At 43.4% G+C, this 20,642-nt stretch overlaps 1 protein-coding gene across 9 annotated transcripts in view; it reads right to left on the bottom strand.

Annotated features, from left to right (window-relative positions):
* Nucleotides 1–2,577: 2,577 nt before the first annotated feature.
* The window catches only part of LOC115140279 (cyclic AMP-dependent transcription factor ATF-1-like), a 34,460-nt gene continuing 16,395 nt past the window's right edge, over nt 2,578–20,642 (bottom strand). For 4 of the 9 annotated variants that reach the window (XM_065001790.1, XM_065001786.1, XM_065001788.1 and 1 more), the window contains 6 exons: nt 17,393–17,506; nt 12,621–12,718; nt 12,096–12,235; nt 4,225–4,428; nt 3,913–4,057; nt 2,578–3,496 (listed from right to left, as the gene is read on the bottom strand). In XM_065001790.1, the coding sequence (XP_064857862.1) occupies nt 3,352–3,496; nt 3,913–4,057; nt 4,225–4,428; nt 12,096–12,235; nt 12,621–12,718; nt 17,393–17,506 (846 nt within the window). In that variant the 3' untranslated portion in view covers nt 2,578–3,351. Of the gene's footprint in view, nt 3,497–3,912; nt 4,058–4,224; nt 4,429–12,095; nt 12,236–12,620; nt 12,719–16,864; nt 17,330–17,392; nt 17,507–20,642 lie in introns of those variants that run through there. The other 5 variants (XM_065001795.1, XM_029678600.2, XM_065001784.1 and 2 more) reach the window with 5 other exon arrangements.

Raw genomic sequence — 20,642 nt, 5'->3', positions numbered from 1 at the left:
GTTCTCAGTTGTCTTGATAACACCATAAATCCAGAGAATGACAGACTTTTATGACAAAGTTTGATGACAAAATTTGCTCACAAGAGGGACCGCTGTGCCATCTTCGTGTTCAAGTGAGCATAGCACAATAAGGTGAGTCTAAAAATGTATTGTATGCTACTGCATAAATTATGTAATATGCCAGGGAGATATGTATACTGTAGCTAAGAGTTATAGTTATACTAAGTGTATATTAAATGTAAATGTATATTGTGTAGTAAGCTGTTAGTAGCCCATGTGCCTCACCCTAATAATTTGGTCCCTTTCCCCCTCATAACTTAGTGGTGCACATGTAGCCTGTTTTAGAGATGACTTCATCAAATATTTTAAGAGCTTTCATTGTCTGCATATATGCCCCCTTTATTTATCCTACAGTTCTGACTTAGTGTACAGGGAGAATACTGTAAGAATGGCCCATGTTCTGAATTCTGTCGCTGTACATTTCAAAAGTGCTGAACAAATAGTTATATTGACTATGTCTGTTTTATCTCGCTCATTTACTTAATCAAAATGACAGATTCTCTTATTCGCTCATCGTTCCCTAATGCCAGTTTGTACATCTCAATTGTCAGTAGAAACCACATTGAAGCAAGTCAGCCTCATCAGCTATGTTTTTTTTTTTAAAGGTAGTAAATGAGGCTGAATGAACTGTTTTGCTGCCAGACAAGGCTCCACTGATAGCCAGGTGTAGCAGTGGTAAGGATTCACTCCATGGTGTTGATAAGAAAACTCTACTGTTGGTGCAGCTTTATGCAGGTCCTAACAGTTTGTGGGCACTGTTTGTCACCATTATAGTGCAATTCATGTATTGTTTAGTGATGTGTAGTGGCTTTGCTTCCATGCATCTACCTATTTTTATTTTTTTGGGGGGGTGACTTGCCACTGGCAAGACCTGAGAATTGTTGTCTAGCAATGATCAACAACCAATTTGACAAGAATTTAATAATGGGCAAATGTTGCACAATCCAGGTGTGGAAAGCTCTTGGAGACATACCCAGAAAGACTCAGAGCTGTAATCGCTGCCAAAGGTGCTTCTACAAAGCATTGACTCAGAGGTGTGAATACTTATGTAAATGAGATATTTCTGTATTTCATTTTCAATAAATTATCATAATTTATTTTTTCACTTTGTCATTATGGAATATTGTGTATAGATGGGTGAGGGGGGGGGGTCTATTTAATCCATTTTTTAATTCAGGCTGTAACACAACAAAATGTGGGACAAGTCAAGGGATGTGAATACTTTCTGAAGGCACTGTAGGTGGGAGGGCATACAAGCCCTCCCACCTGTCACCAATTTATTAAAGCACAATTTGCCTAAATTGGTAATGGAAACTTCAAGCACTACATTTTTATTCAACACTAGGTTTCTTGCATAATTAATTTTACTGACACAAAAAGGTCCCACCATGTCGAACAAATGATCTGTCAGCATTTATACAATTGTACCGAAACTTCTTGTTTCAGCTGTCATATTTTTATTTTATAGGTATGACTAGTCACAGAACCGTGCCACGTTTCCATCTGTAGTTTTTATGCGAGTAAAGGCAAAACATATTTAAAAAAAAATCAGAACAGCTGTGATGGAAGCTTCAGTACAATTTTATAAATGCAAACAGAGAATTTGTTTTGTTACACATGGTAGGATCTTTTTCAGTAAAATTAATTGTGGTGGAAATGCCTTTATGCCCAAATATTGATACAACCATCATATCAAAGTAAACTTGGAGTCACACAATGATATGGCATATGGTCCTCCCACTATGACTCGGGAAATCATGCAAGGTGGTGAAAGTGCAGTGATCTTGATGTGCCTTTCTAATATCGAGGGTCTTATTTTGGTGATGTGTTGCTCGACTGCTTTTTGACGAGTACAAATATTCTTGCTCTTATCCATAATCTCATGTAGAATAACCTACCTGCACTCTGGGGCGGCAGGTAGCCTACTGGTTAGTGTTGAGCTGACAAGGTACAAATCTGTCATTCTGCCCCTGAACAAGGTAGGCCTTCATTGTAAATAAGAATTTGTTATTAACCGACTTGACTAGTTAAATTAAGATTACATATCTGCCCACTGTTAGTCGGTCACCAATTGGAAGGAAACCTAGCTAGAGACCACTAGAGGTCGTAGTATACCCATAACCTCACACTCATCACTAAAAGGGTCGACTGGACTAATTTCTCAGTTTTTGGCTAAAATATCCCTTTATGACTGGTTTTGCAATAAAATGCATACCTTTTTAGTCCAGGGGTTTATTCACTTGGAACCAAATGTGGAGGGACCTACCTGAATTTGTCCAATAGAAACACTCGTTATCATTGCAAAACATATTAATTATACTGATTGTTTTTAAAACAGTCTGTTGCAAAAAAAAACGTTTACTCCAAATGGAAAACACTTGTGTTTCTATTCAAATTCAGGTAGGTCCCTCCCAGTTTTGTTCGCTTCTGTTTGGTTCTTAAATGGTAAACGGTTTCAGTTGCAAGATGTAATGAATATAGTGTCCAGGAAACAAGCCCATAAGAATAAGCCAAAAGAAGATTTGGAAAAATATTTATTTATTTATTATTTCCATTTACAGAATGAGTGACATTGCTTTCCCTCTTTTCATTTGATTTGGTCACCCCCCCCCCACCACCGTCTCCAGAAATATAAAATAAATATTACCCTGACATTGTGTGTTCTCCCTGATAGATTGTGTAAGGCTGAATTAGCTGTTACTATGACAATCTTATCGAATACCACTTAAAAGGGTAAGGAATGAGACTTGTAACATTTCCTCATGGGGGAAAAAGGGGGGTGGGGTGAAAATAGCTGGTTCACATAAGACACATGAATCACACCATGAGGTCATCAAACAATAAACTCAGCTGATACTTGTTTGATGTTAAAAAAAGAAGATTGAGCCCACTGCTACAAAGGAAAGGAGCGGATTCTGGTAAAGGGGGACAATTGGAAATTGATTGTCAATGACTATGCTCACAATTCACACCTTCCATGTGCTCACAAAATATACACGAATAAACATTTAAGCATTAGTTATCCAAACTGTTAGCTCAATAAAGAGTTCTGATTAAAAACAGACAACCTCTCTTTCACACTCTTTTCATTGTCTTTTATATGGAACACTTTCCATGGCCCCGTGTTTGTTAAAACAAACAGTATAAAACACAAACTGAGGAGGATGATTTCAGGTCTGAAATTAAAGGTGTTCCCGGTGTTAACCTCGCGTTGTCCATGTGGCAGAACAAAGCCGCTCGCTGACGGTAAAAGTCTTGCTTGCTGGCCGGCTTCTCTTCTTGTCCTCCTGGTTATCCTGTTTTGACATGGTACAGGTCCTTTAACGTCTTGAGTTCCTCAATGAGAGTCTTGTTCTGGTTCTCCAGCACGGCCGCACGGTTCTCCAGACACTTGACGTATTGCTTCTTCTTCCTGCGACACTCACGGGCCGCTTCTCTGCCCGGAAGAAACACAGAACTGCTTTAAAGGATTACATTTAAGGGATCCTGTTTTAGGTTTAGGTCATCGTTCTAGTTACCCAGAGTCACATGAGCTTATGGATACCGCTTTTATGTCTCTGCGTGCCGTTTGTACATAATTGAAGTCAGCAAATTGTTAGCTTAGCGCAATTGCTTGAAGTCTACAGGTACAGTAGCCAGCTCCTCTCAAAAGCAGGGAAATAGACCTAACTACTCCAAAGCTGGGTGGTTGGCCATTTATAGTCTTACAAAGCTATAGTACATAATAAGTAGAAAAACAACCTAAATCCTTTTACATTTTAACGTTCACACACAAAGGGACCAACTGTGCACTGCCACAATACATTCTCGTACACACAGACCCATCATCATCATCCTTATGCCCACACACACCTGTTCTTAGCGAGTCGGATCTCTCTCTTCATGGTGGGGTCGCCAGTCTTCTGCTCAGACATTCCTACAGGGGAAGCCATGACCACAGTCTGTTGCGCTGTGGGCGCCGTGCGGATCTGGTACGTCTGCATCTCTCCTCCTGCACCTGAGGGGGATGAGGCCAATCAAAACAATAGATGAGGGCATCTCCTCTTTATACATCTCAACACATTACAATGGGGTCTGCAAGCATATTTACACACCTTCAGGGAGGCTTCAGTGACAACGAGAACTACTGGGTACTTCTCCTTATGGTATTGTCTCAAAGCTTACCGTGAGTCATGAAGCCATACTCACTCTGTACGACCACCTGGTTGCTGGGCACGAGTAGCTGCTGTCCGTCGGGCGTCTGGGCATAATGTAGGATGGTGGTGCCCTGCTGTTGGCCTGAGTTGGTCATGGTGAGAGTGTGTAAGCCCTGGAGGCTCTCTGACCCCGGGTTGGCCAGTTGAATGGTGCCGTTAGGGGCGATGGTAACTACAGACAAACAAACAGGAAATTAGGGGCGATGGTAACTACAGAAACACACAGGAAGTTAGGGTCAATAGTAACTACTCGTGATGGGTACCGATATGGAAAATCGATACCAGTTGCATTGTAAAGTGTTTTAGCCTGTATGAACATTGTTTGCGAACAGTAATTAACAGTTTCAATATTTCTACATGCCGTGTTGCATTATTCAAGTGTATTAGCTCCCTACTCATGCTGCACAGAAGTGACATGGAAACCGCAGATCGAAATGGCATGCATTGAGCAGTAGCCCTGGATCTCAGACAGGCGTTTCTCTTCCGCCTGTGTGACTAGGTCGTGAAGTCTGACACAAATTAAGCTGTGGTGACTCTCCAGGTCCTGGCTGAACCCTACATCACAGCCACAAACAAAGCACATGCCTGCAATCCTTACATTGTTGTGCAGCAGGGGAGAGTGGTTTCGTCACATTCAGAGATCTATTTATTGCAAACGTTATCAAAGTAATCAAAAATAATTTATAGATTTTAAACAAAAAAAACACTCAGACAGACTCCCGAGTGGCATAGCGGTCTAAGGCGCTGCATCTCAGTGCAAGAGGCGTCACTACAGTCCCTGGTTCGATTCCAGGCTGTATCACATCCGGCCATGATTGTATTTTTTTTTTTAAAAAGCTTTTGTTGCGCCACAGATCACTGCCTTCCTGAAAACAAACATGTATACGAAACGCTTCAGTCTGGTTTTAGATCCGATCATAGCACTGAGACTGCACTTGTGAAGTTGGTAAATGACCTTTTAATGGCGTCAGACCGAGGCTCTGCATCTGTCCTCGTGCTCCTAGACCGTAGTGCTGCTTTTGATACCATCGATAACCACAATCTTTTGGCGCGATTGGAAACCCAAATTGGTCTACACGGACAAGTTTTAGCCTGGTTTAGATTTTATCTGTCAGAAAGATATCAGTTTGTCCCTGTGGATTGTTTGTCCAAATCAACTGTAAATTTCGGTGTTCCTCAAAGTTCCGTTTTAGGGCCACTTTTGTTTTCACTATACATTTTACTTCTTGATGATGTCATTTGGAAACATAATGTTAACTTTCACTGCTATGCGGATGACACACAGCTGTACATTTCGATTAAATTGCCCTTGATGGAAGCCTGTGTTTCAGACAGAAGGAAGTGGATGGCTGCACATTTTCTACTTTTAAACTCGGAGAAAACAGAGATGCTTGTTCTGTTGAATCTGACAATTAATCCTGGCTGTACAGTCGTCTCAAATAAATCTGTGAAGGACCTCGGCGTTACTCTGGACCCTGATCTCTCTTTCAACGAACATATCAAGACTGTTTCAAGGACAGCTTTTTTCCCATCTACGTAACATTGCAAAAATCAAACTTTCTGTCCAAAAATGATGCAGAAAAATTAATCCACGCTTTTGTTACTTCTAGGTTAGACTACTGCAATGCTCTACTTTCTGGCTACCCGGAAAAAGCACTAAATAAACTTCAGTTGGTGCTAAACACGGCTGCTAGAATCTTGAATAGAACCAAAATATTTGATCATATTACTCCAGTGCTAGCCTCTCAACACTGGCTTCCTGTTAAGGCAAGGGCTGATTTCAAGGTTTTACTGCTAACCTACAAAGCATTACATGGGCATCCTCCTACCTATCTTTCTGATTTGGTCCTGACGTACATACCTACACGTACACTACTGTCACAAGACGCAGGCCTCCTAACTGTCCCTTCTCCTATAGAGCTCCATTTGTATGGAATGGTCTGCCTACCCATATGAGAGATGCAGACTCGGTCTCAACCTTTAAGTCTTTATTGAAGACTCATCTCTTCAGTAGATCTTATGATTGAGTGTAGTCTGGCCCAGGAGTGTGAAGGTGAACGGAAAGGCACTGGAGCAACGAACCGCCCTTGCTGTCTCTGCCTGGCCGGTTTCCCTCTCTCCACTGGGATTCTCTGCCTCTAACCATTTAACATTTACATTTAAGTCATTTAGCAGACGCTCTTATCCAGAGCGACTTACAAATTGGTGCTTTCACCTTATGACATCCAGTGGAACAGCCACTTTACAATAGTGCATCTAGGTCTTTTAAGGGGGGAGAAAGGATTACTTTATCCTATCCTAGGTATTCCTTAAAGAGGTGGGGTTTCAGGTGTCTCCGGAAGGTGGTGATTGACTCCGCTGTCCTGGCGTCGTGAGGGAGTTTGTTCCACCATTGGGGGCCAGAGCAGCGAACAGTTTTGACTGGGCTGAGCGGGAACTGTACTTCTCAGTGGTAGGGAGGCGAGCAGGCCAGAGGTGGATGAACGCAGTGCCCTTGTTTGGGTGTAGGGCCTGATCAGAGCCTGGAGGTACTGAGGTGCCGTTCCCCTCACAGCTCCGTAGGCAAGCACCATGGTCTTGTAGCGGATGCGAGCTTCAACTGGAAGCCAGTGGAGAGAGCGGAGGAGCGGGGTGACGTGAGAGAACTTGGGAAGGTTGAACACCAGACGGGCTGCGGCGTTCTGGATGAGTTGTAGGGGTTTAATGGCACAGGCAGGGAGCCCAGCCAACAGCGAGTTGCAGTAATCCAGACGGGAGATGACAAGTGCCTGGATTAGGACCTGCGCCGCTTCCTGTGTGAGGCAGGGTCGTACTCTGCGGATATTGTAGAGCATGAACCTACAGGAACGGGCCACCGCCTTGATGTTATTTGAGAACGACAGGGTGTTGTCCAGGATCACGCCAAGGTTCTTAGCGCTCTGGGAGGAGGACACAATGGAGTTGTCAACCGTGATGGCGAGATCATGGAACGGGCAGTCCTTCTCCGGGAGGAAGAGCAGCTCCGTCTTGCCGAGGTTCAGCTTGAGGTGATGATCCGTCATCCACACTGATATGTCTGCCAGACATGCAGAGATGCGATTCGCCACCTGGTCGTCAGAAGGGGGAAAGGAGAAGATTAATTGTGTGTCGTCTGCATAGCAATGATAGGAGAGACCATGTGAGGTTATGACAGAGCCAAGTGACTTGGTGTATAGCGAGAATAGGAGAGGGCCTAGAACAGAGCCCTGGGGGACACCAGTGGTGAGAGCACGTGGTGAGGAGACGGATTCTCGCCACGCCACCTGGTAGGAGCGACCTGTTAGGTAGGACGCAATCCAAGCGTGGGCCACGCCGGAGATGCCCAACTCGGAGAGGGTGGAGAGGAGGATCTGATGGTTCACAGTATCGAAGGCAGCCGATAGGTCTAGAAGGATGAGAGCAGAGGAGAGAGAGTTAGCTTTAGCATGCGGAGCGCCTCCGTGATACAGAGAAGAGCAGTCTCAGTTGAATGACTAGTCTTGAAACCTGACTGATTTGGATCAAGAAGGTCATTCTGAGAGAGATAGCGGGAGAGCTGGCCAAGGACGGCACGTTCAAGAGTTTTGGAGAGAAAAGAAAGAAGGGATACTGGTCTGTAGTTGTTGACATCGGAGGGATCGAGTGTAGGTTTTTTCAGAAGGGGTGCAACTCTCGCTCTCTTGAAGACGGGAGGGACGTAGCCAGCGGTCAGGGATGAGTTGATGAGCGAGGTGAGGTAAGGGAGAAGGTCACCGGAGATGGTCTGGAGAAGAGAGGAGGGGATAGGGTCAAGCGGGCAGGTTGTTGGGCGGCCGGCCGTCACAAGACGCGAGATGTCATCTGGAGAGAGAGGGGAGAAAGAGGTCAGAGCACAGGGTAGAGCAGTGTGAGCAGAACCAGCGGTGTCGTTTGACTTAGCAAACGAGGATCGGATGTCGTCGACCTTCTTTTCAAAATGGTTGACGAAGTCATCTGCAGAGAGGGAGGAGGGGGGGAGGATTCAAGAGGGAGGAGAAGGTGGCAAAGAGCTTCCTAGGGTTAGAGGCAGATGCTTGGAATTTAGAGTGGTAGAAAGTGGCTTTAGCAGCAGAGACAGAGGAGGAAAATGTAGAGAGGAGGGAGTGAAAGGATGCCAGGTCCGCTGGGAGGCGAGTTTTCCTCCATTTCCGCTCGGCTGCCCGGAGCCCTGTTCTGTGAGCTCGCAATGAGTCGTCGAGCCACGGAGCGGGAGGGGAGGACCGAGCCGGCCTGGAGGATAGGGGACATAGAGAGTTAAAGGATGCAGAAAGGGAGGAGAGGAGGGTTGAGGAGGCAGAATCAGGAGATAGGTTGGAGAAGGTTTGAGCAGAGGGAAAAGATGATAGGATGGAAGAGGAGAGAGTAGCGGGGGAGAGAGAGCGAAGGTTGGGACGGCGCGATACCATCCGAGTAGGGGCAGTGTGGGAAGTGTTGGATGAGAGCGAGAGGGAAAAGGATACAAGGTAGTGGTCGGAGACTTGGAGGGGAGTTGCAATGAGGTTAGTGGAGGAACAGCATCTAGTAAAGATGAGGTCGAGCGTATTGCCTGCCTTGTGAGTAGGGGGAAGGTGAGAGGGTGAGGTCAAAAGAGGAGAGGAGTGGAAAGAAGGAGGCAGAGAGGAATGAGTCAAAGGTAGACGTGGGGAGGTTAAAGTCGCCCAGAACTGTGAGAGGTGAGCCGTCCTCAGGAAAGGAGCTTATCAAGGCATCAAGCTCATTGATGAACTCTCAGAGGGAACCTGGAGGGCGATAAATGATAAGGATGTTAAGCTTGAAAGGGCTGGTAACTGTGACAGCATGGAATTCAAAGGAGGCGATGGACAGATGGGTAAGGGGAAAAAGAGAGAATGACCACTTGGGAGAGATGAGGATCCCGGTGCCACCACCCCGCTGACCAGAAGCTCTCGGGGTGTGCGAGAGAACGTGGGCGGACGAAGAGAGAGCAGTAGGAGTAGCGGTGTTGTCTGTGGTGATCCATGTTTCCGTCAGAGCCAAGAAGTCGAGGGACTGGAGGGAGGCATAGGCTGAGATGAACTCTGCCTTGTTGGCCGCAGATCGGCAGTTCCAGAGGCTACCGGAGACCTGGAACTCCACGTGGGTCGTGCGCGCTGGGACCACCAGATTAGGGTGGCCGCGGCCATGCGGTGTGGAGCGTTTGTATGGTCTGTGCAGAGAGGAGAGAACAGGGATAGACAGACACATAGTTGACAGGCTAGAGAAGAGGCTACGCTAATGCAGAGGAGATTGGAATGACAAGTGGACTACACGTCTCGAATGTTCAGAAAGTTAAGCTTACGTAGCAAGCTTACGTAATGAAATATTCTAAATAAACACACCACTGGTGAGGCTGTCAAGGACACCAGCCTTCTCCAGGTATCTCCGAAACTGCTCTCGTTTGGACTCTGAAGCTCTGTAGTGTGCCATTATGAAATTAACGTTAAACCTTGGCTTTACTGCTAACTGACGTTCTGACGACTCGCACCGCCTAACCCTATTATAAGGGCTGAGTCACTGGCTTACTGAAGCTTTTCCATGCCGTCCCAAGGAGAGGTGCGTCACTTGAGTGGGTTGAGTCACTGACGTGATCTTCCTTTCTGGGTTGGTAACCCCCCCCCCCCCCCTGGAACCCTGACCTGTACCAGACCTGCTGTTTCCAACTCTCTTGAGACAGCAGGAGCGGTAGAGATACTCTGAATGATCGGCTATGAAAAGCCAACTGACATTTACTCCTGAGGTGCTGACTTGTAGCACCCTCAACAACCACTGTGATTATTATTTTGACCCTGCTGGTCATCTATGAACATTTGAACATCTTGGCCATGTTCTGTTATAATCTCCACACGGCACAGCCAGAAGAGGACTGGCCACCCCTCATAGCCTGGTTCCTCTCTAGGTTTCTTCCTAGGTTCCTGCCTTTCTAGGGACTTTTTCCTAGCCACCGTGCTTCTACATCTGCATTGCTAGCAGTTTGGGGTTTTAGGCTGGGTTTCTGTACAGCAATTTGACATATCAGCTGATGTAAGAAGGGCTTTATAAATTCATTTGATTTGATTGAGAGTCCCATAGGGCGGCGCACAATTGGCCCAGCGTCATCCGGGTCTGGCCAGGGTAGGTCGTCATTGTAAATAAGAATTTGTTCTTAACTGACATGCCTAGTTAAATAAAAAATATACACTACTGTTCAAAAGTCTGAGGTCACTTAGAAATGTCCTAACATTTTCTGCCCATTAAAATAACATCAAATTGATCAAAAATACAGTGTAGACATTGTACAGTGTAGACATCAAGTGATGAGGCGATTCCAGGATGCTGGTCTTCTAGGCAGAGTTGCAAAGAAAAAGCCATTTCTAAGACTGGCCAATAAAAATAAAAGATTAAGATTGGCAAAAGAACAGACACTGGACAGAGGTACTCTGCCTAGAAGGCCAGCATCCCGGAGTCGCCTCGTCACTGACGTTGAGACTGGTGTTTTGCGGGTACTATTTAATGAAGCTGCCAGTTGAGGACTTGTGAGGTGTCTTTCTCAAACTAGACATACTAATGTACTTGTCCTCTTGCTCAGATGTGCACCAGGGCCTCCCACTCTTTCTATTCTGGTTTGAGCCAGTTTACGCTGTTCTGTGGAGGGAGTAGTACACAGCGTTGTACGGGATCTTTAGTTTCTTGGCAATTTCTCACATGGAATAGCCTTAATTTCTCAGAACAAGAATAGACTGACGAGTTTCAGAAGAAAGTTCTTTGTTTCTTGTCATTTTGAGCCTGTAAATCGAACCCACAAATGCTGATGCTCCAGATACTCAGCTAGTCTAAAGAAGACCAGTTTTATTGCTTCTTTAATCAGAACGATGGTTTTCAGCTGTGCTAACATAATTGCAAAAGGGTTTTCTAATGATCAATTAGCCTTATAAAATTATAAACTTGGATTAGCTAACACATCGTGTTATTGGAACACAGGAGTGATGTTTGCTGATAATGGGCCTCTGTACGCCTATATAGATATTCTATAAAAATCTGCCGTTTCCAGCTACAAGTCATTTACAAAATTAACAATGTAATTTTAATGGACAAAATGCGCTTTTCTTTAAAAAACAAGGACATTTCTAAGTGACCCCAAACTTTTGAACGGTAGATGAAAGGTGCGTTTAGGAAACCAAGCTAAAATGTGCAAATTTTCTCTAACCCTAAACATACAAATATGTATTTTACAGTAATACAGAGGGTGACATCTTAGTCGTTTTATAATTTGATTATTCTATATTTAGAGAGCATATAAGTAATCAAGCCTTACATTTTTGTTGAATAGGAAATCAAAATATTTCAAAGGTTTATCATATTTGTACTGTGTACTTGAGCTTGTGTCCAAAAGTGACTACCTCAGCAATTTATAACTATTTTTTTATCAGAATGGTGAGGTTTTAACCTTTCTTGGAGTATGCAGCATTACTAGTTATTTATGGCCCTCATTATAATTACTTTAGGCTGTCATTGTAAATAAGATTGTTCTTAATTGACTTGCCTAGTTAAATAAAATGCATGTAGATCACATGTTACATGACATTTAGTTACATTTGTCATTAAACAGAGGATTTCATTGACATAAAGCATACTGAATGTGTGTCAAGTGTATGTGGCCTTGCTGTTGCCTTGGGAAATCACATAATGAGCCATTTGGCACTTCCTGTCCCCTGCGGTGGGGTATATTTTCACAAAACTGCAGAAGCCCATCATTGATGATCTATTACTTAGCAAGTGCCTCCAATTCTAACAATATCCAAATGTAGAATCTATTTATGATGAGTGGTGAATTGGTAGGGCAACCCTTACTGTACTGGCCGCTGCTGGTCTGGTAGATTGTCTGGGTGTTGGGCACTGTCACTGTGGTCATGCCAGAGGAAGCAGGGTTGTCATCCTCTCCCTCGTTCCGTGACGCCACCTCTTCAGCAGACAGCTCATTGAGGATCTTTCTACAGACCACCGGGAAGAAGCAGGAGATTACTCATCCATTCAAATATTACCATAAAGATTGGTAATTCTATTGTTTGTTATTTTGGCAGGAGGTGGTAATTAACAAAAAACACTGTGCTACAGAATCAAACAAATGAGATTGGAACATTTTATGGAGAATAGGTAGCTCACTAGTAAACATCCAAAAGGTAACATCAATGTATCATTGTTGGATTTCAGTTCACTACTTATAAATTGAGATGGACTGTTTTTGCACATCATCATAGATACTATTTAACATCCCAGTTCAGCAGTGACCTTTGCAGTCTGCATACACTAATTTTTACTATTACAAATGGGAAACTTAAGATGGTATTTTGGACACAACAGTGCGGTTGCAGCTACCTGTAGGAGGGCCGTCTGGCCAGTATCTCTCTGGTCTTCTGGGCGGAGGCTCCACTGTCTGAGGAGTCCTGAGAGTCGTCACTGTCTGAGCCCTGGCCCTGTGGAGGAGAGATGTGCCAGGACATGATGGGTTACTCATCTACCATGTTTACTTAATACCTAAGATCAGAACGTGGGGGCACAAGATAGAGATACCCTCTCATCAATCACACATTTACAATAGTAATACAGTAGGACAAAGGCTAACAGATTTAAGTTATGCTAGAAGAACAGGGGACACCTCACTGTCGTCCAGAGGCACTGTAGTCCATGGACAGTATTCATTAGGCATCTCAAAGATGGTGCTGATCTAGGACCAGGGTCCCCCTATCCATGTAATCCTATTCATTTTGATCTCAAAGCCAAAACTGATCATTGATTTGCATTCCTACTCTGAGATGTTTGTGAACATGGGCCCAGGCCTAGTTCCTGGTTGTTGAGGAGCTCCTCTTGCCTTTCCTTCCAGTTCTCTGCTGCCAATGACTGGAACGAATAGCAAAAATTACTGAGTCTTATATCTCCCTCTCTGACAGCTGATGCTGAAAGTTAGAGCAGCTTACCGATCACTGTACCTGTACGCAGCCAAAATGTAAATAGCACAACCAACTACCTCATCCCCATATTGTTACTTATCTTCTTGCTCTTTTGCATCCCAGTATCTCTACTTGCACATCATCATCTGCACATCTATCACGCCAGTGTTAATGCTAAATTGTAATTATTCCGCCTCTATGGCATATTGATTGCCTTACCTCCCTACTGTGTGTTATTGACTGTACGTTTGTTTGTAACTCGGTGTTGTTTTTAAAATCGCACTGCTTTGCTTTATCTTGGCCAGGTCGCAGTTGTAAATGGAAACTTGTTCTCAACTGGCCTACCTGGTTAAATAAAGGTGAAATATATATATATACAGTGCCTTGCGAAAGTATTCGGCCCCCTTGAACTTTGCGACCTTTTGACACATTTCAGGCTTCAAACATAAAGATATAAAGCTGTATTTTTTTGCGAAGAATCAACAACAAGTGGGACACAATCATGAAGTGGAACGACATTTATTGGATATTTCAAACTTTTTTAACAAATCAAAAACTGAAAAATTGGGCGTGCAAAATTATTCAGCCCTTTTACTTTCAGTGCAGCAAACTCTCTCCAGAAGTTCAGTGAGGATCTCTGAATGATCCAATGTTGACCTAAATGACTAATGATGATAAATACAATCCACCTGTGTGTAATCAAGTCTCCGTATAAATGCACCTGCACTGTGATAGTCTCAGAGGTCTGTTAAAAGCGCAGAGAGCATCGTGAAGAACAAGGAACACACCAGGCAGGTCCGAGATACTGTTGTGAAGAAGTTTAAAGCCGGATTTGGATACAAAAAGATTTCCCAAGCTTTAAACATCCCAAGGAGCACTGTGCAAGCGATAATATTGAAATGGAAGGAGTATCAGACCACTGCAAATCTACCAAGACCTGGCCGTCCCTCTAAACTTTCAGCTCATACAAGGAGAAGACTGATCAGAGATGCAGCCAAGAGGCCCATGATCACTCTGGATGAACTGCAGAGATCTACAGCTGAGGTGGGAGACTCTGTCCATAGGACAACAATCAGTCGTATATTGCACAAATCTGGCCTTTATGGAAGAGTGGCAAGAAGAAAGCCATTTCTTAAAGATATCCATAAAAAGTGTCGTTTAAAGTTTGCCACAAGCCACCTGGGAGACACACCAAACATGTGGAAGAAGGTGCTCTGGTCAGATGAAACCAAAATTGAACTTTTTGGCAACAATGCAAAACGTTATGTTTGGTGTAAAAGCAACACAGCTCATCACCCTGAACACACCATCCCCACTGTCAAACATTGTGGTGGCAGCATCATGGTTTGGGCCTGCTTTTCTTCAGCAGGGACAGGGAAGATGGTTAAAATTGATGGGAAGATGGATGGAGCCAAATACAGGACCATTCTGGAAGAAAACCTGATGGAGTCTGCAAAAGACCTGAGACTGGGACGGAGATTTGTCTTCCAACAAGACAATGATCCAAAACATAAAGTAAAATCTACAATGGAATGGTTCAAAAATAAACATATCCAGGTGTTAGAATGGCCAAGTCAAAGTCCAGACCTGAATCCAATCGAGAATCTGTGGAAAGAACTGAAAACTGCTGTTCACAAATGCTCTCCATCCAACCTCACTGAGCTCGAGCTGTTTTGCAAGGAGGAATGGGAAAAAATGTCAGTCTTTCGATGTGCAAAACTGATAGACTTACCCCAAGCGACTTACAGCTGTAATCGCAGCAAAAGGTGGCGCTACAAAGTATTAACTTAAGGGGGCTGAATAATTTTGCACGGCCAATTTTTCAGTTTTTGATTTGTTAAAAAAGTTTGAAATATCCAATAAATGTCGTTCCACTTCATGATTGTGTCCCACTTGTTGATTCTTCACAAAAAAATACAGTTTTATATCTTTATGTTTGAAGCCTGAAATGTGGCAAAAGGTCGCAAAGTTCAAGGGGGCCGAATACTTTCGCAAGGCACTGTATATATATATATATATATTTTTTTTAAATATGTTTTAATATTTTTAAATAAAATAACCTCAGGCCTGGGCAATTATTTTCCATGGAGGGCCACATTAGAATATAATTTTGCCATCGCAGGCCAGAATTATATTACAAGATTTACATCATGTGTATGGCTGTGTTGACATATCTACTGTAAATCACACCCAGATATGCTACTTATTTTTCTTTTTTAACATGCACAGAAACAAACCACATCCATGTTCTCCTTTTGGTAGGTATTTTCATTATTAAACATGCAATGAACTACACGGAGGGAAAAGTACACTGCATTCAGCACCACGGACAGAACTCTTGTTAAAGGGTATGCACAAAAACACAAGAAAGAGGGAGAGCTCAACATTACATTTAAACTACTCAATCAGTGTGAGGAGTGAAGTCTCTGATGGGTATTGACTAGAGCAGTGAAGTCAGGTATAGTTTCTGACGTCGCTATGGTCAGGATTGCTGAGAGGTCAGTCAGTAAGAGATTACCTTGACTTGTTATATTTCATCACTGAAAATGTCTGTTCACATACATAGGTTGACCCAAACATCTTCTGAGCATGACTCCTAATCTTTGGAAAGTTTTGTTCATCGAGATATGCATAGAACCTTGTCAGTGACATTGTTTTGAATAGTTCTCCAATCACTGCATCAGACCGAAGATCGATACGCTCAAGTTGCAGTTCAGTGAGAGCATTATCCACATTGAAGGTGAAAGGAGAGGAAACCAACAGCATGTAATTTTCCAACACTTTGAAATCCTCAAAACAACGAGAACTCACTGTTCAAAGCACGCAGCAGCGATGTATACTTCTCCCACTGGTCATCTGATAGGGAATACAGTAGAAGTGTCGGAAGGTGGGTGAGATTGTTGGTTTCTACTTGGCGGATCAGGAGGAGTAATTTTCCCTTGAAGGCTTTGACAAGGCTGTACACCTGATGTGCAAAAAGGCCCTTTCCTTGTAGTTTGGAATCCAGTTCATTCATGAAATCCATGATGTCCACGGTGAAGGCAAAATCAGCCAACCATTCTTTATCTTGCAGTTGAGGGAAATCCACATATTTTCCATTCATTTGCAAAAACTCAGCAATCTCCGACTTCAGGTCCCACACCCTTTTAATCACCTTCCCCAAACTCAGCCATCTCATGTTTGTGTGGCAGGGGAGATCTGCACGACCCAACCTCTTCCAACAGTGAGATAAGAGCAAAATCTTTCAACCACAGGCAGTTTATGAAGTTTACCACTTTAGTGACTGTATCCACAACTCATTTTCAGAACACATTTACAGAGAACCTCCTGATGAATAATGCAATGCAGGAAAAAAAAAATATGATTTGGGTTCAGCTCAGCTACTTGATCTTGTATCCTTTTCAAAAGGCCAATGTTTTTTCCTGTCAAGTTTGGGGACCCATCTGTGGTCACACTGGATAACTTTTCAAAACTCAGTCCCAGCTTTGCCACACACTTATTAACCTCCTCCAATAAATATTGTGGTTGTGCTCTTCATTGACTGCACTGAAGCAAGCTCCTCTGTATTTCAAAGTCTGGGGTTATGTCTCATAAGAATATCAACAACTGCTCTGTGTCACGTGCATCACTGCTCTCATCCAGGACCAAGGAGAAATAGGTGAAATCCTTTACCTTGTCTTTCAACTGTTGTTCCATGTTCTCTGTGATGTCCTCAACACGCCGTGCCACTGTTCGTCTTGACAGGGAAACATTTTCAAACAGCTCTTTCTTGTCGGGGCAAAGTATTGCTGCAGAGTCAATTAAAAACATTCTTTAAATGAATTCGCCCTCAGCGAATGGCTTGCTATGTTTAGCAATTTTGTGGGAGAGTACACAGCTACCTCTCGCAATTCCGTCATTTGCTGAATGCAGTTTTGTGAAAAGTCCTTGCTGGCTTTGCAACTGAGAATGCAATGCTTTTGATGCACTTGCCGTCTGCTCAGAAGACATATTCATATTTCCCTGCATGCTTCGTCTGGAAGTGTCGGGACAAGTTGTAGTCTTCAAGACAGAGATGCTCTCTTTGCACACTAAGCACACAGCTTTCCCCGATACCTCAATAAAGAAATATTTCGATGTCCATTCTTGCTGGAACACCCTACATTCATCGTCTACTTTCCTTTTTCTTTTAAATCTTTGAAAAACTCAGGCCTGGCTAACCTGAACAGTCTGCACCTGTGGGGACTGGATGACCGACGACTGGATCACCCCCTGCACCTGGAAATGACCCCCAGGGAGCTGGACCACCGTCACAGGAGAGCCCCCCAGAGACATCTGCAAACACACAGTCAGATTAGAGGGTGACAGGAGAGAATATTCCATCCTGTACTGTCCTGTGGATTTTGTTTCATGTCCTGTTAAAAGTAGACTCAGTGAGATGACGTAGATGCAAAGTTAACAGTAGTGGGTACACACTTCCTAAACAAATGTAGTTACAGTTCATTCATTATGCTGGTCTGACTGGATCGTCACTTTCTATTTTCAAGGACCATCAATTTGTAATATTCTGAACAAAACAATTCCAAATATTTTACTTAGTAACAGTTCATGTAAGGAAATCAGCCACCAATTATGCAAGTTCTCCCACTTAAAAAGATGAGGCCTGTAATTTTTATCATAGGTACACTTCAACTATGACAGACAAAATGGGGGAAAAAAATCCAGAAAATCACATTGTAGGATTTTTAATGAATTTATTTGCAAATTATGGTGGAAAATAAGTATTTGGTCACCTACAAACAAGCAAGATTTCTGGCTCTCACAGACCTGTAACTTCTTCTTTAAGAGGCTCCTCTGTCCTCCACTCGTTACCTGTATTAATGGCACCTGTTTGAACTTGTTATTAGTATAAAAGACACCTGTCCACAACCTCAAACAGTCACACTCCAAACTCCACTATGGCCAAGACCAAAGAGCTGTCAAAGGACACCAGAAACAAAATTGTAGACCTGCACCAGGCTGGGAAGACTGAATCTGCAATAGGTAAGCAGCTTGATTTGAAGAAATCAACTGTGGGAGCAATTATTAGGAAATGGAAGACATACAAGACCACTGATAATCTCCCTAGATCTGGGGCTCCACGCAAGATCTCACCCCGTGGGGTCAAAATGATCACAAGAACGGTGAGCAAAAATCCCAGAACCACACGGGGGGACCTAGTGAATGACCTGCAGAGAGCTGGGACCAAAGTAACAAAGCCTACCATCAGTAACGCACTACAACACCAGGGACTCAAATCCTGCAGTGCCAGACGTGTCCCCCTGCTTAAGCCAGTACATGTCCAGGCCCGTCTGAAGTTTGCTAGAGAGCATTTGGATGATCCAGAAGAAGATTGGGAGAATGTCATATGGTCAGATGAAACCAAAATATAACTTTTGGGTAACAACTCAACTCGTCGTGTTTGGAGGACAAAGAATGCTTGAGTTGCATCCAAAGAACACCTGTGAAGCATGGGGGTGGAAACATCATGCTTTGGGGCTGTTTTTCTGCAAAGGGACCAGGATGACTGATCCGTGTAAAGGAAAGAATGAATGGGGCCATGTATCGTGAGATTTTGAGTGAAAACCTCCTTCCATCAGCAAGGGCATTGAAGATGAAACGTGGCTGTGTCTTTCAGCATGACAATGATCCCAAACACACCGCCCGGGCAACGAAGGAGTGGCTTCGTAAGAAGCATTTCAAGGTCCTGGAGTGGCCTAGCCAGTCTCCAGATCTCAACCCCATAGAAAATCTTTGGAGGGAGTTGAAAGTCCGTGTTGCCCAGCAACAGCCCCAAAACATCACTGCTCTAGAGGAGATCTGCATGGAGGAATGGGCCAAAATACCAGCAACAGTGTGTGAAAACCTTGTGAAACGTTTGACCTCTGTCATTGCCAACAAAGGGTATATAACAAAGTATTGAGAAACTTTTGTAATTGACTAAATACTTATTTTCCACCATAATTTGAAAATAAATAAATTAAAAATCCTACAATGTGATTTTCTGGATTTTTTGTTTCTCATTTTGTCTGACATAGTTGAAGTGTACCTATGATGAAAATTACAGGCCTCTCTCATCTTTTTAAGTGGGAGAACTTGCACAATTGGTGGCTGACTAAATACTTTTTTTGCCCCACTGTACATACCCTAACCAGAAGCTATGGATTACAGGCAACATCCACACTGAGCTAAAGGCTAGAGCTGCTGCTTTCAAGGAGTGGGACTCCAATCCGGACACTTATAAGAAATCCCACTATGACCTCCGATGAGCCATCAAACAGGCAAAGCATTAATACAGGACTATGATCGAATCATACTATCCCGGCTCGTACGCTCATCAGTCTGCAAGAACCCACCACATCCATCATCGATTACAAATGGAAAACCAGCTTAGACCTGCCCAGTGAGGTGAGCCTATCAGACAAGATAAATGTCTTCTATGCTCGCTTCGAAGCACATAACACTGAACCATGCATGAGAGGACGATGCTGCCGAAAGGCCAGATGGATTACCAGGACACATACTCAGAGCATGCGCTGATCAGCTGGCAAGTGTCTTCACTGACATTTTCAACCTCTCCCTGACCCTCTCTGTAATACATACATGTTTCAAGTAGACCACCATAGTCCCTGTGCCCAACAATGCCAAGGTAACCTGTCTAAATGACTAGCCCCGTAGCACTCCCATCTGTAGCCATGAAATGCTTTGAAAAGCTGGTCATAACTCACATCAACACCATCATTCCAGACAACCTGGACATATTCCAATTGGAATACCTCCCCAACAGATCCACAGATGACATAGGGCTGGGCAATATGGCCAAAAATATCCTATCACATTCTTCAAATGTTTTTACGGTACGCTATGTTTTTTTTAAATAATAAAAAATGTATAAATATGCTTAAAAGTAGTTCATGACCATAGGGTGGAACACAAATAAGTGATTTCAAATAGGGCTTTCTCCATTCTTTGTTTTATACAGCTCAATCCAACAACAAAAAATATTTATACAAATAAAATACAAATAATTTATCCATTTCTGCACTTTTATCATTTCCACACTGGTGCCCCACAGAGATGCATAGTATGGGCACAAAATATAGGACTAGTTAATTGGTGAAATGTTAGAATCATGGAAATATAATTATTAATCCAATTCTATAGTTGGAAAATAGTGGGTAGCAGCTTAAATACATTTGACATGACCACGAATTAATAAGTCAGGGAGGAATTATTGACAGTTTAGGAACCAAAGTGTTGGTCAGGGTTTCCAGGGGACCCTAATTAGATGTTACATCACATGTTGTTTTCTTACCTCTTGTAGCTAGCTAGCTAACACATTCATGCTTTGCCTATTCCTCTCTGATTTGGAAGATACCGTTGCACAAACATGCTTATCTAAGCCTACACAAGCACAGGTACAAGGCTGTAT

Source organism: Oncorhynchus nerka, linkage group LG2 (assembly GCF_034236695.1).
Source record: "Oncorhynchus nerka isolate Pitt River linkage group LG2, Oner_Uvic_2.0, whole genome shotgun sequence".
Taxonomy (NCBI): domain Eukaryota; kingdom Metazoa; phylum Chordata; class Actinopteri; order Salmoniformes; family Salmonidae; genus Oncorhynchus; species Oncorhynchus nerka.
This window is presented reverse-complemented; position numbering and strand designations above follow the sequence as displayed.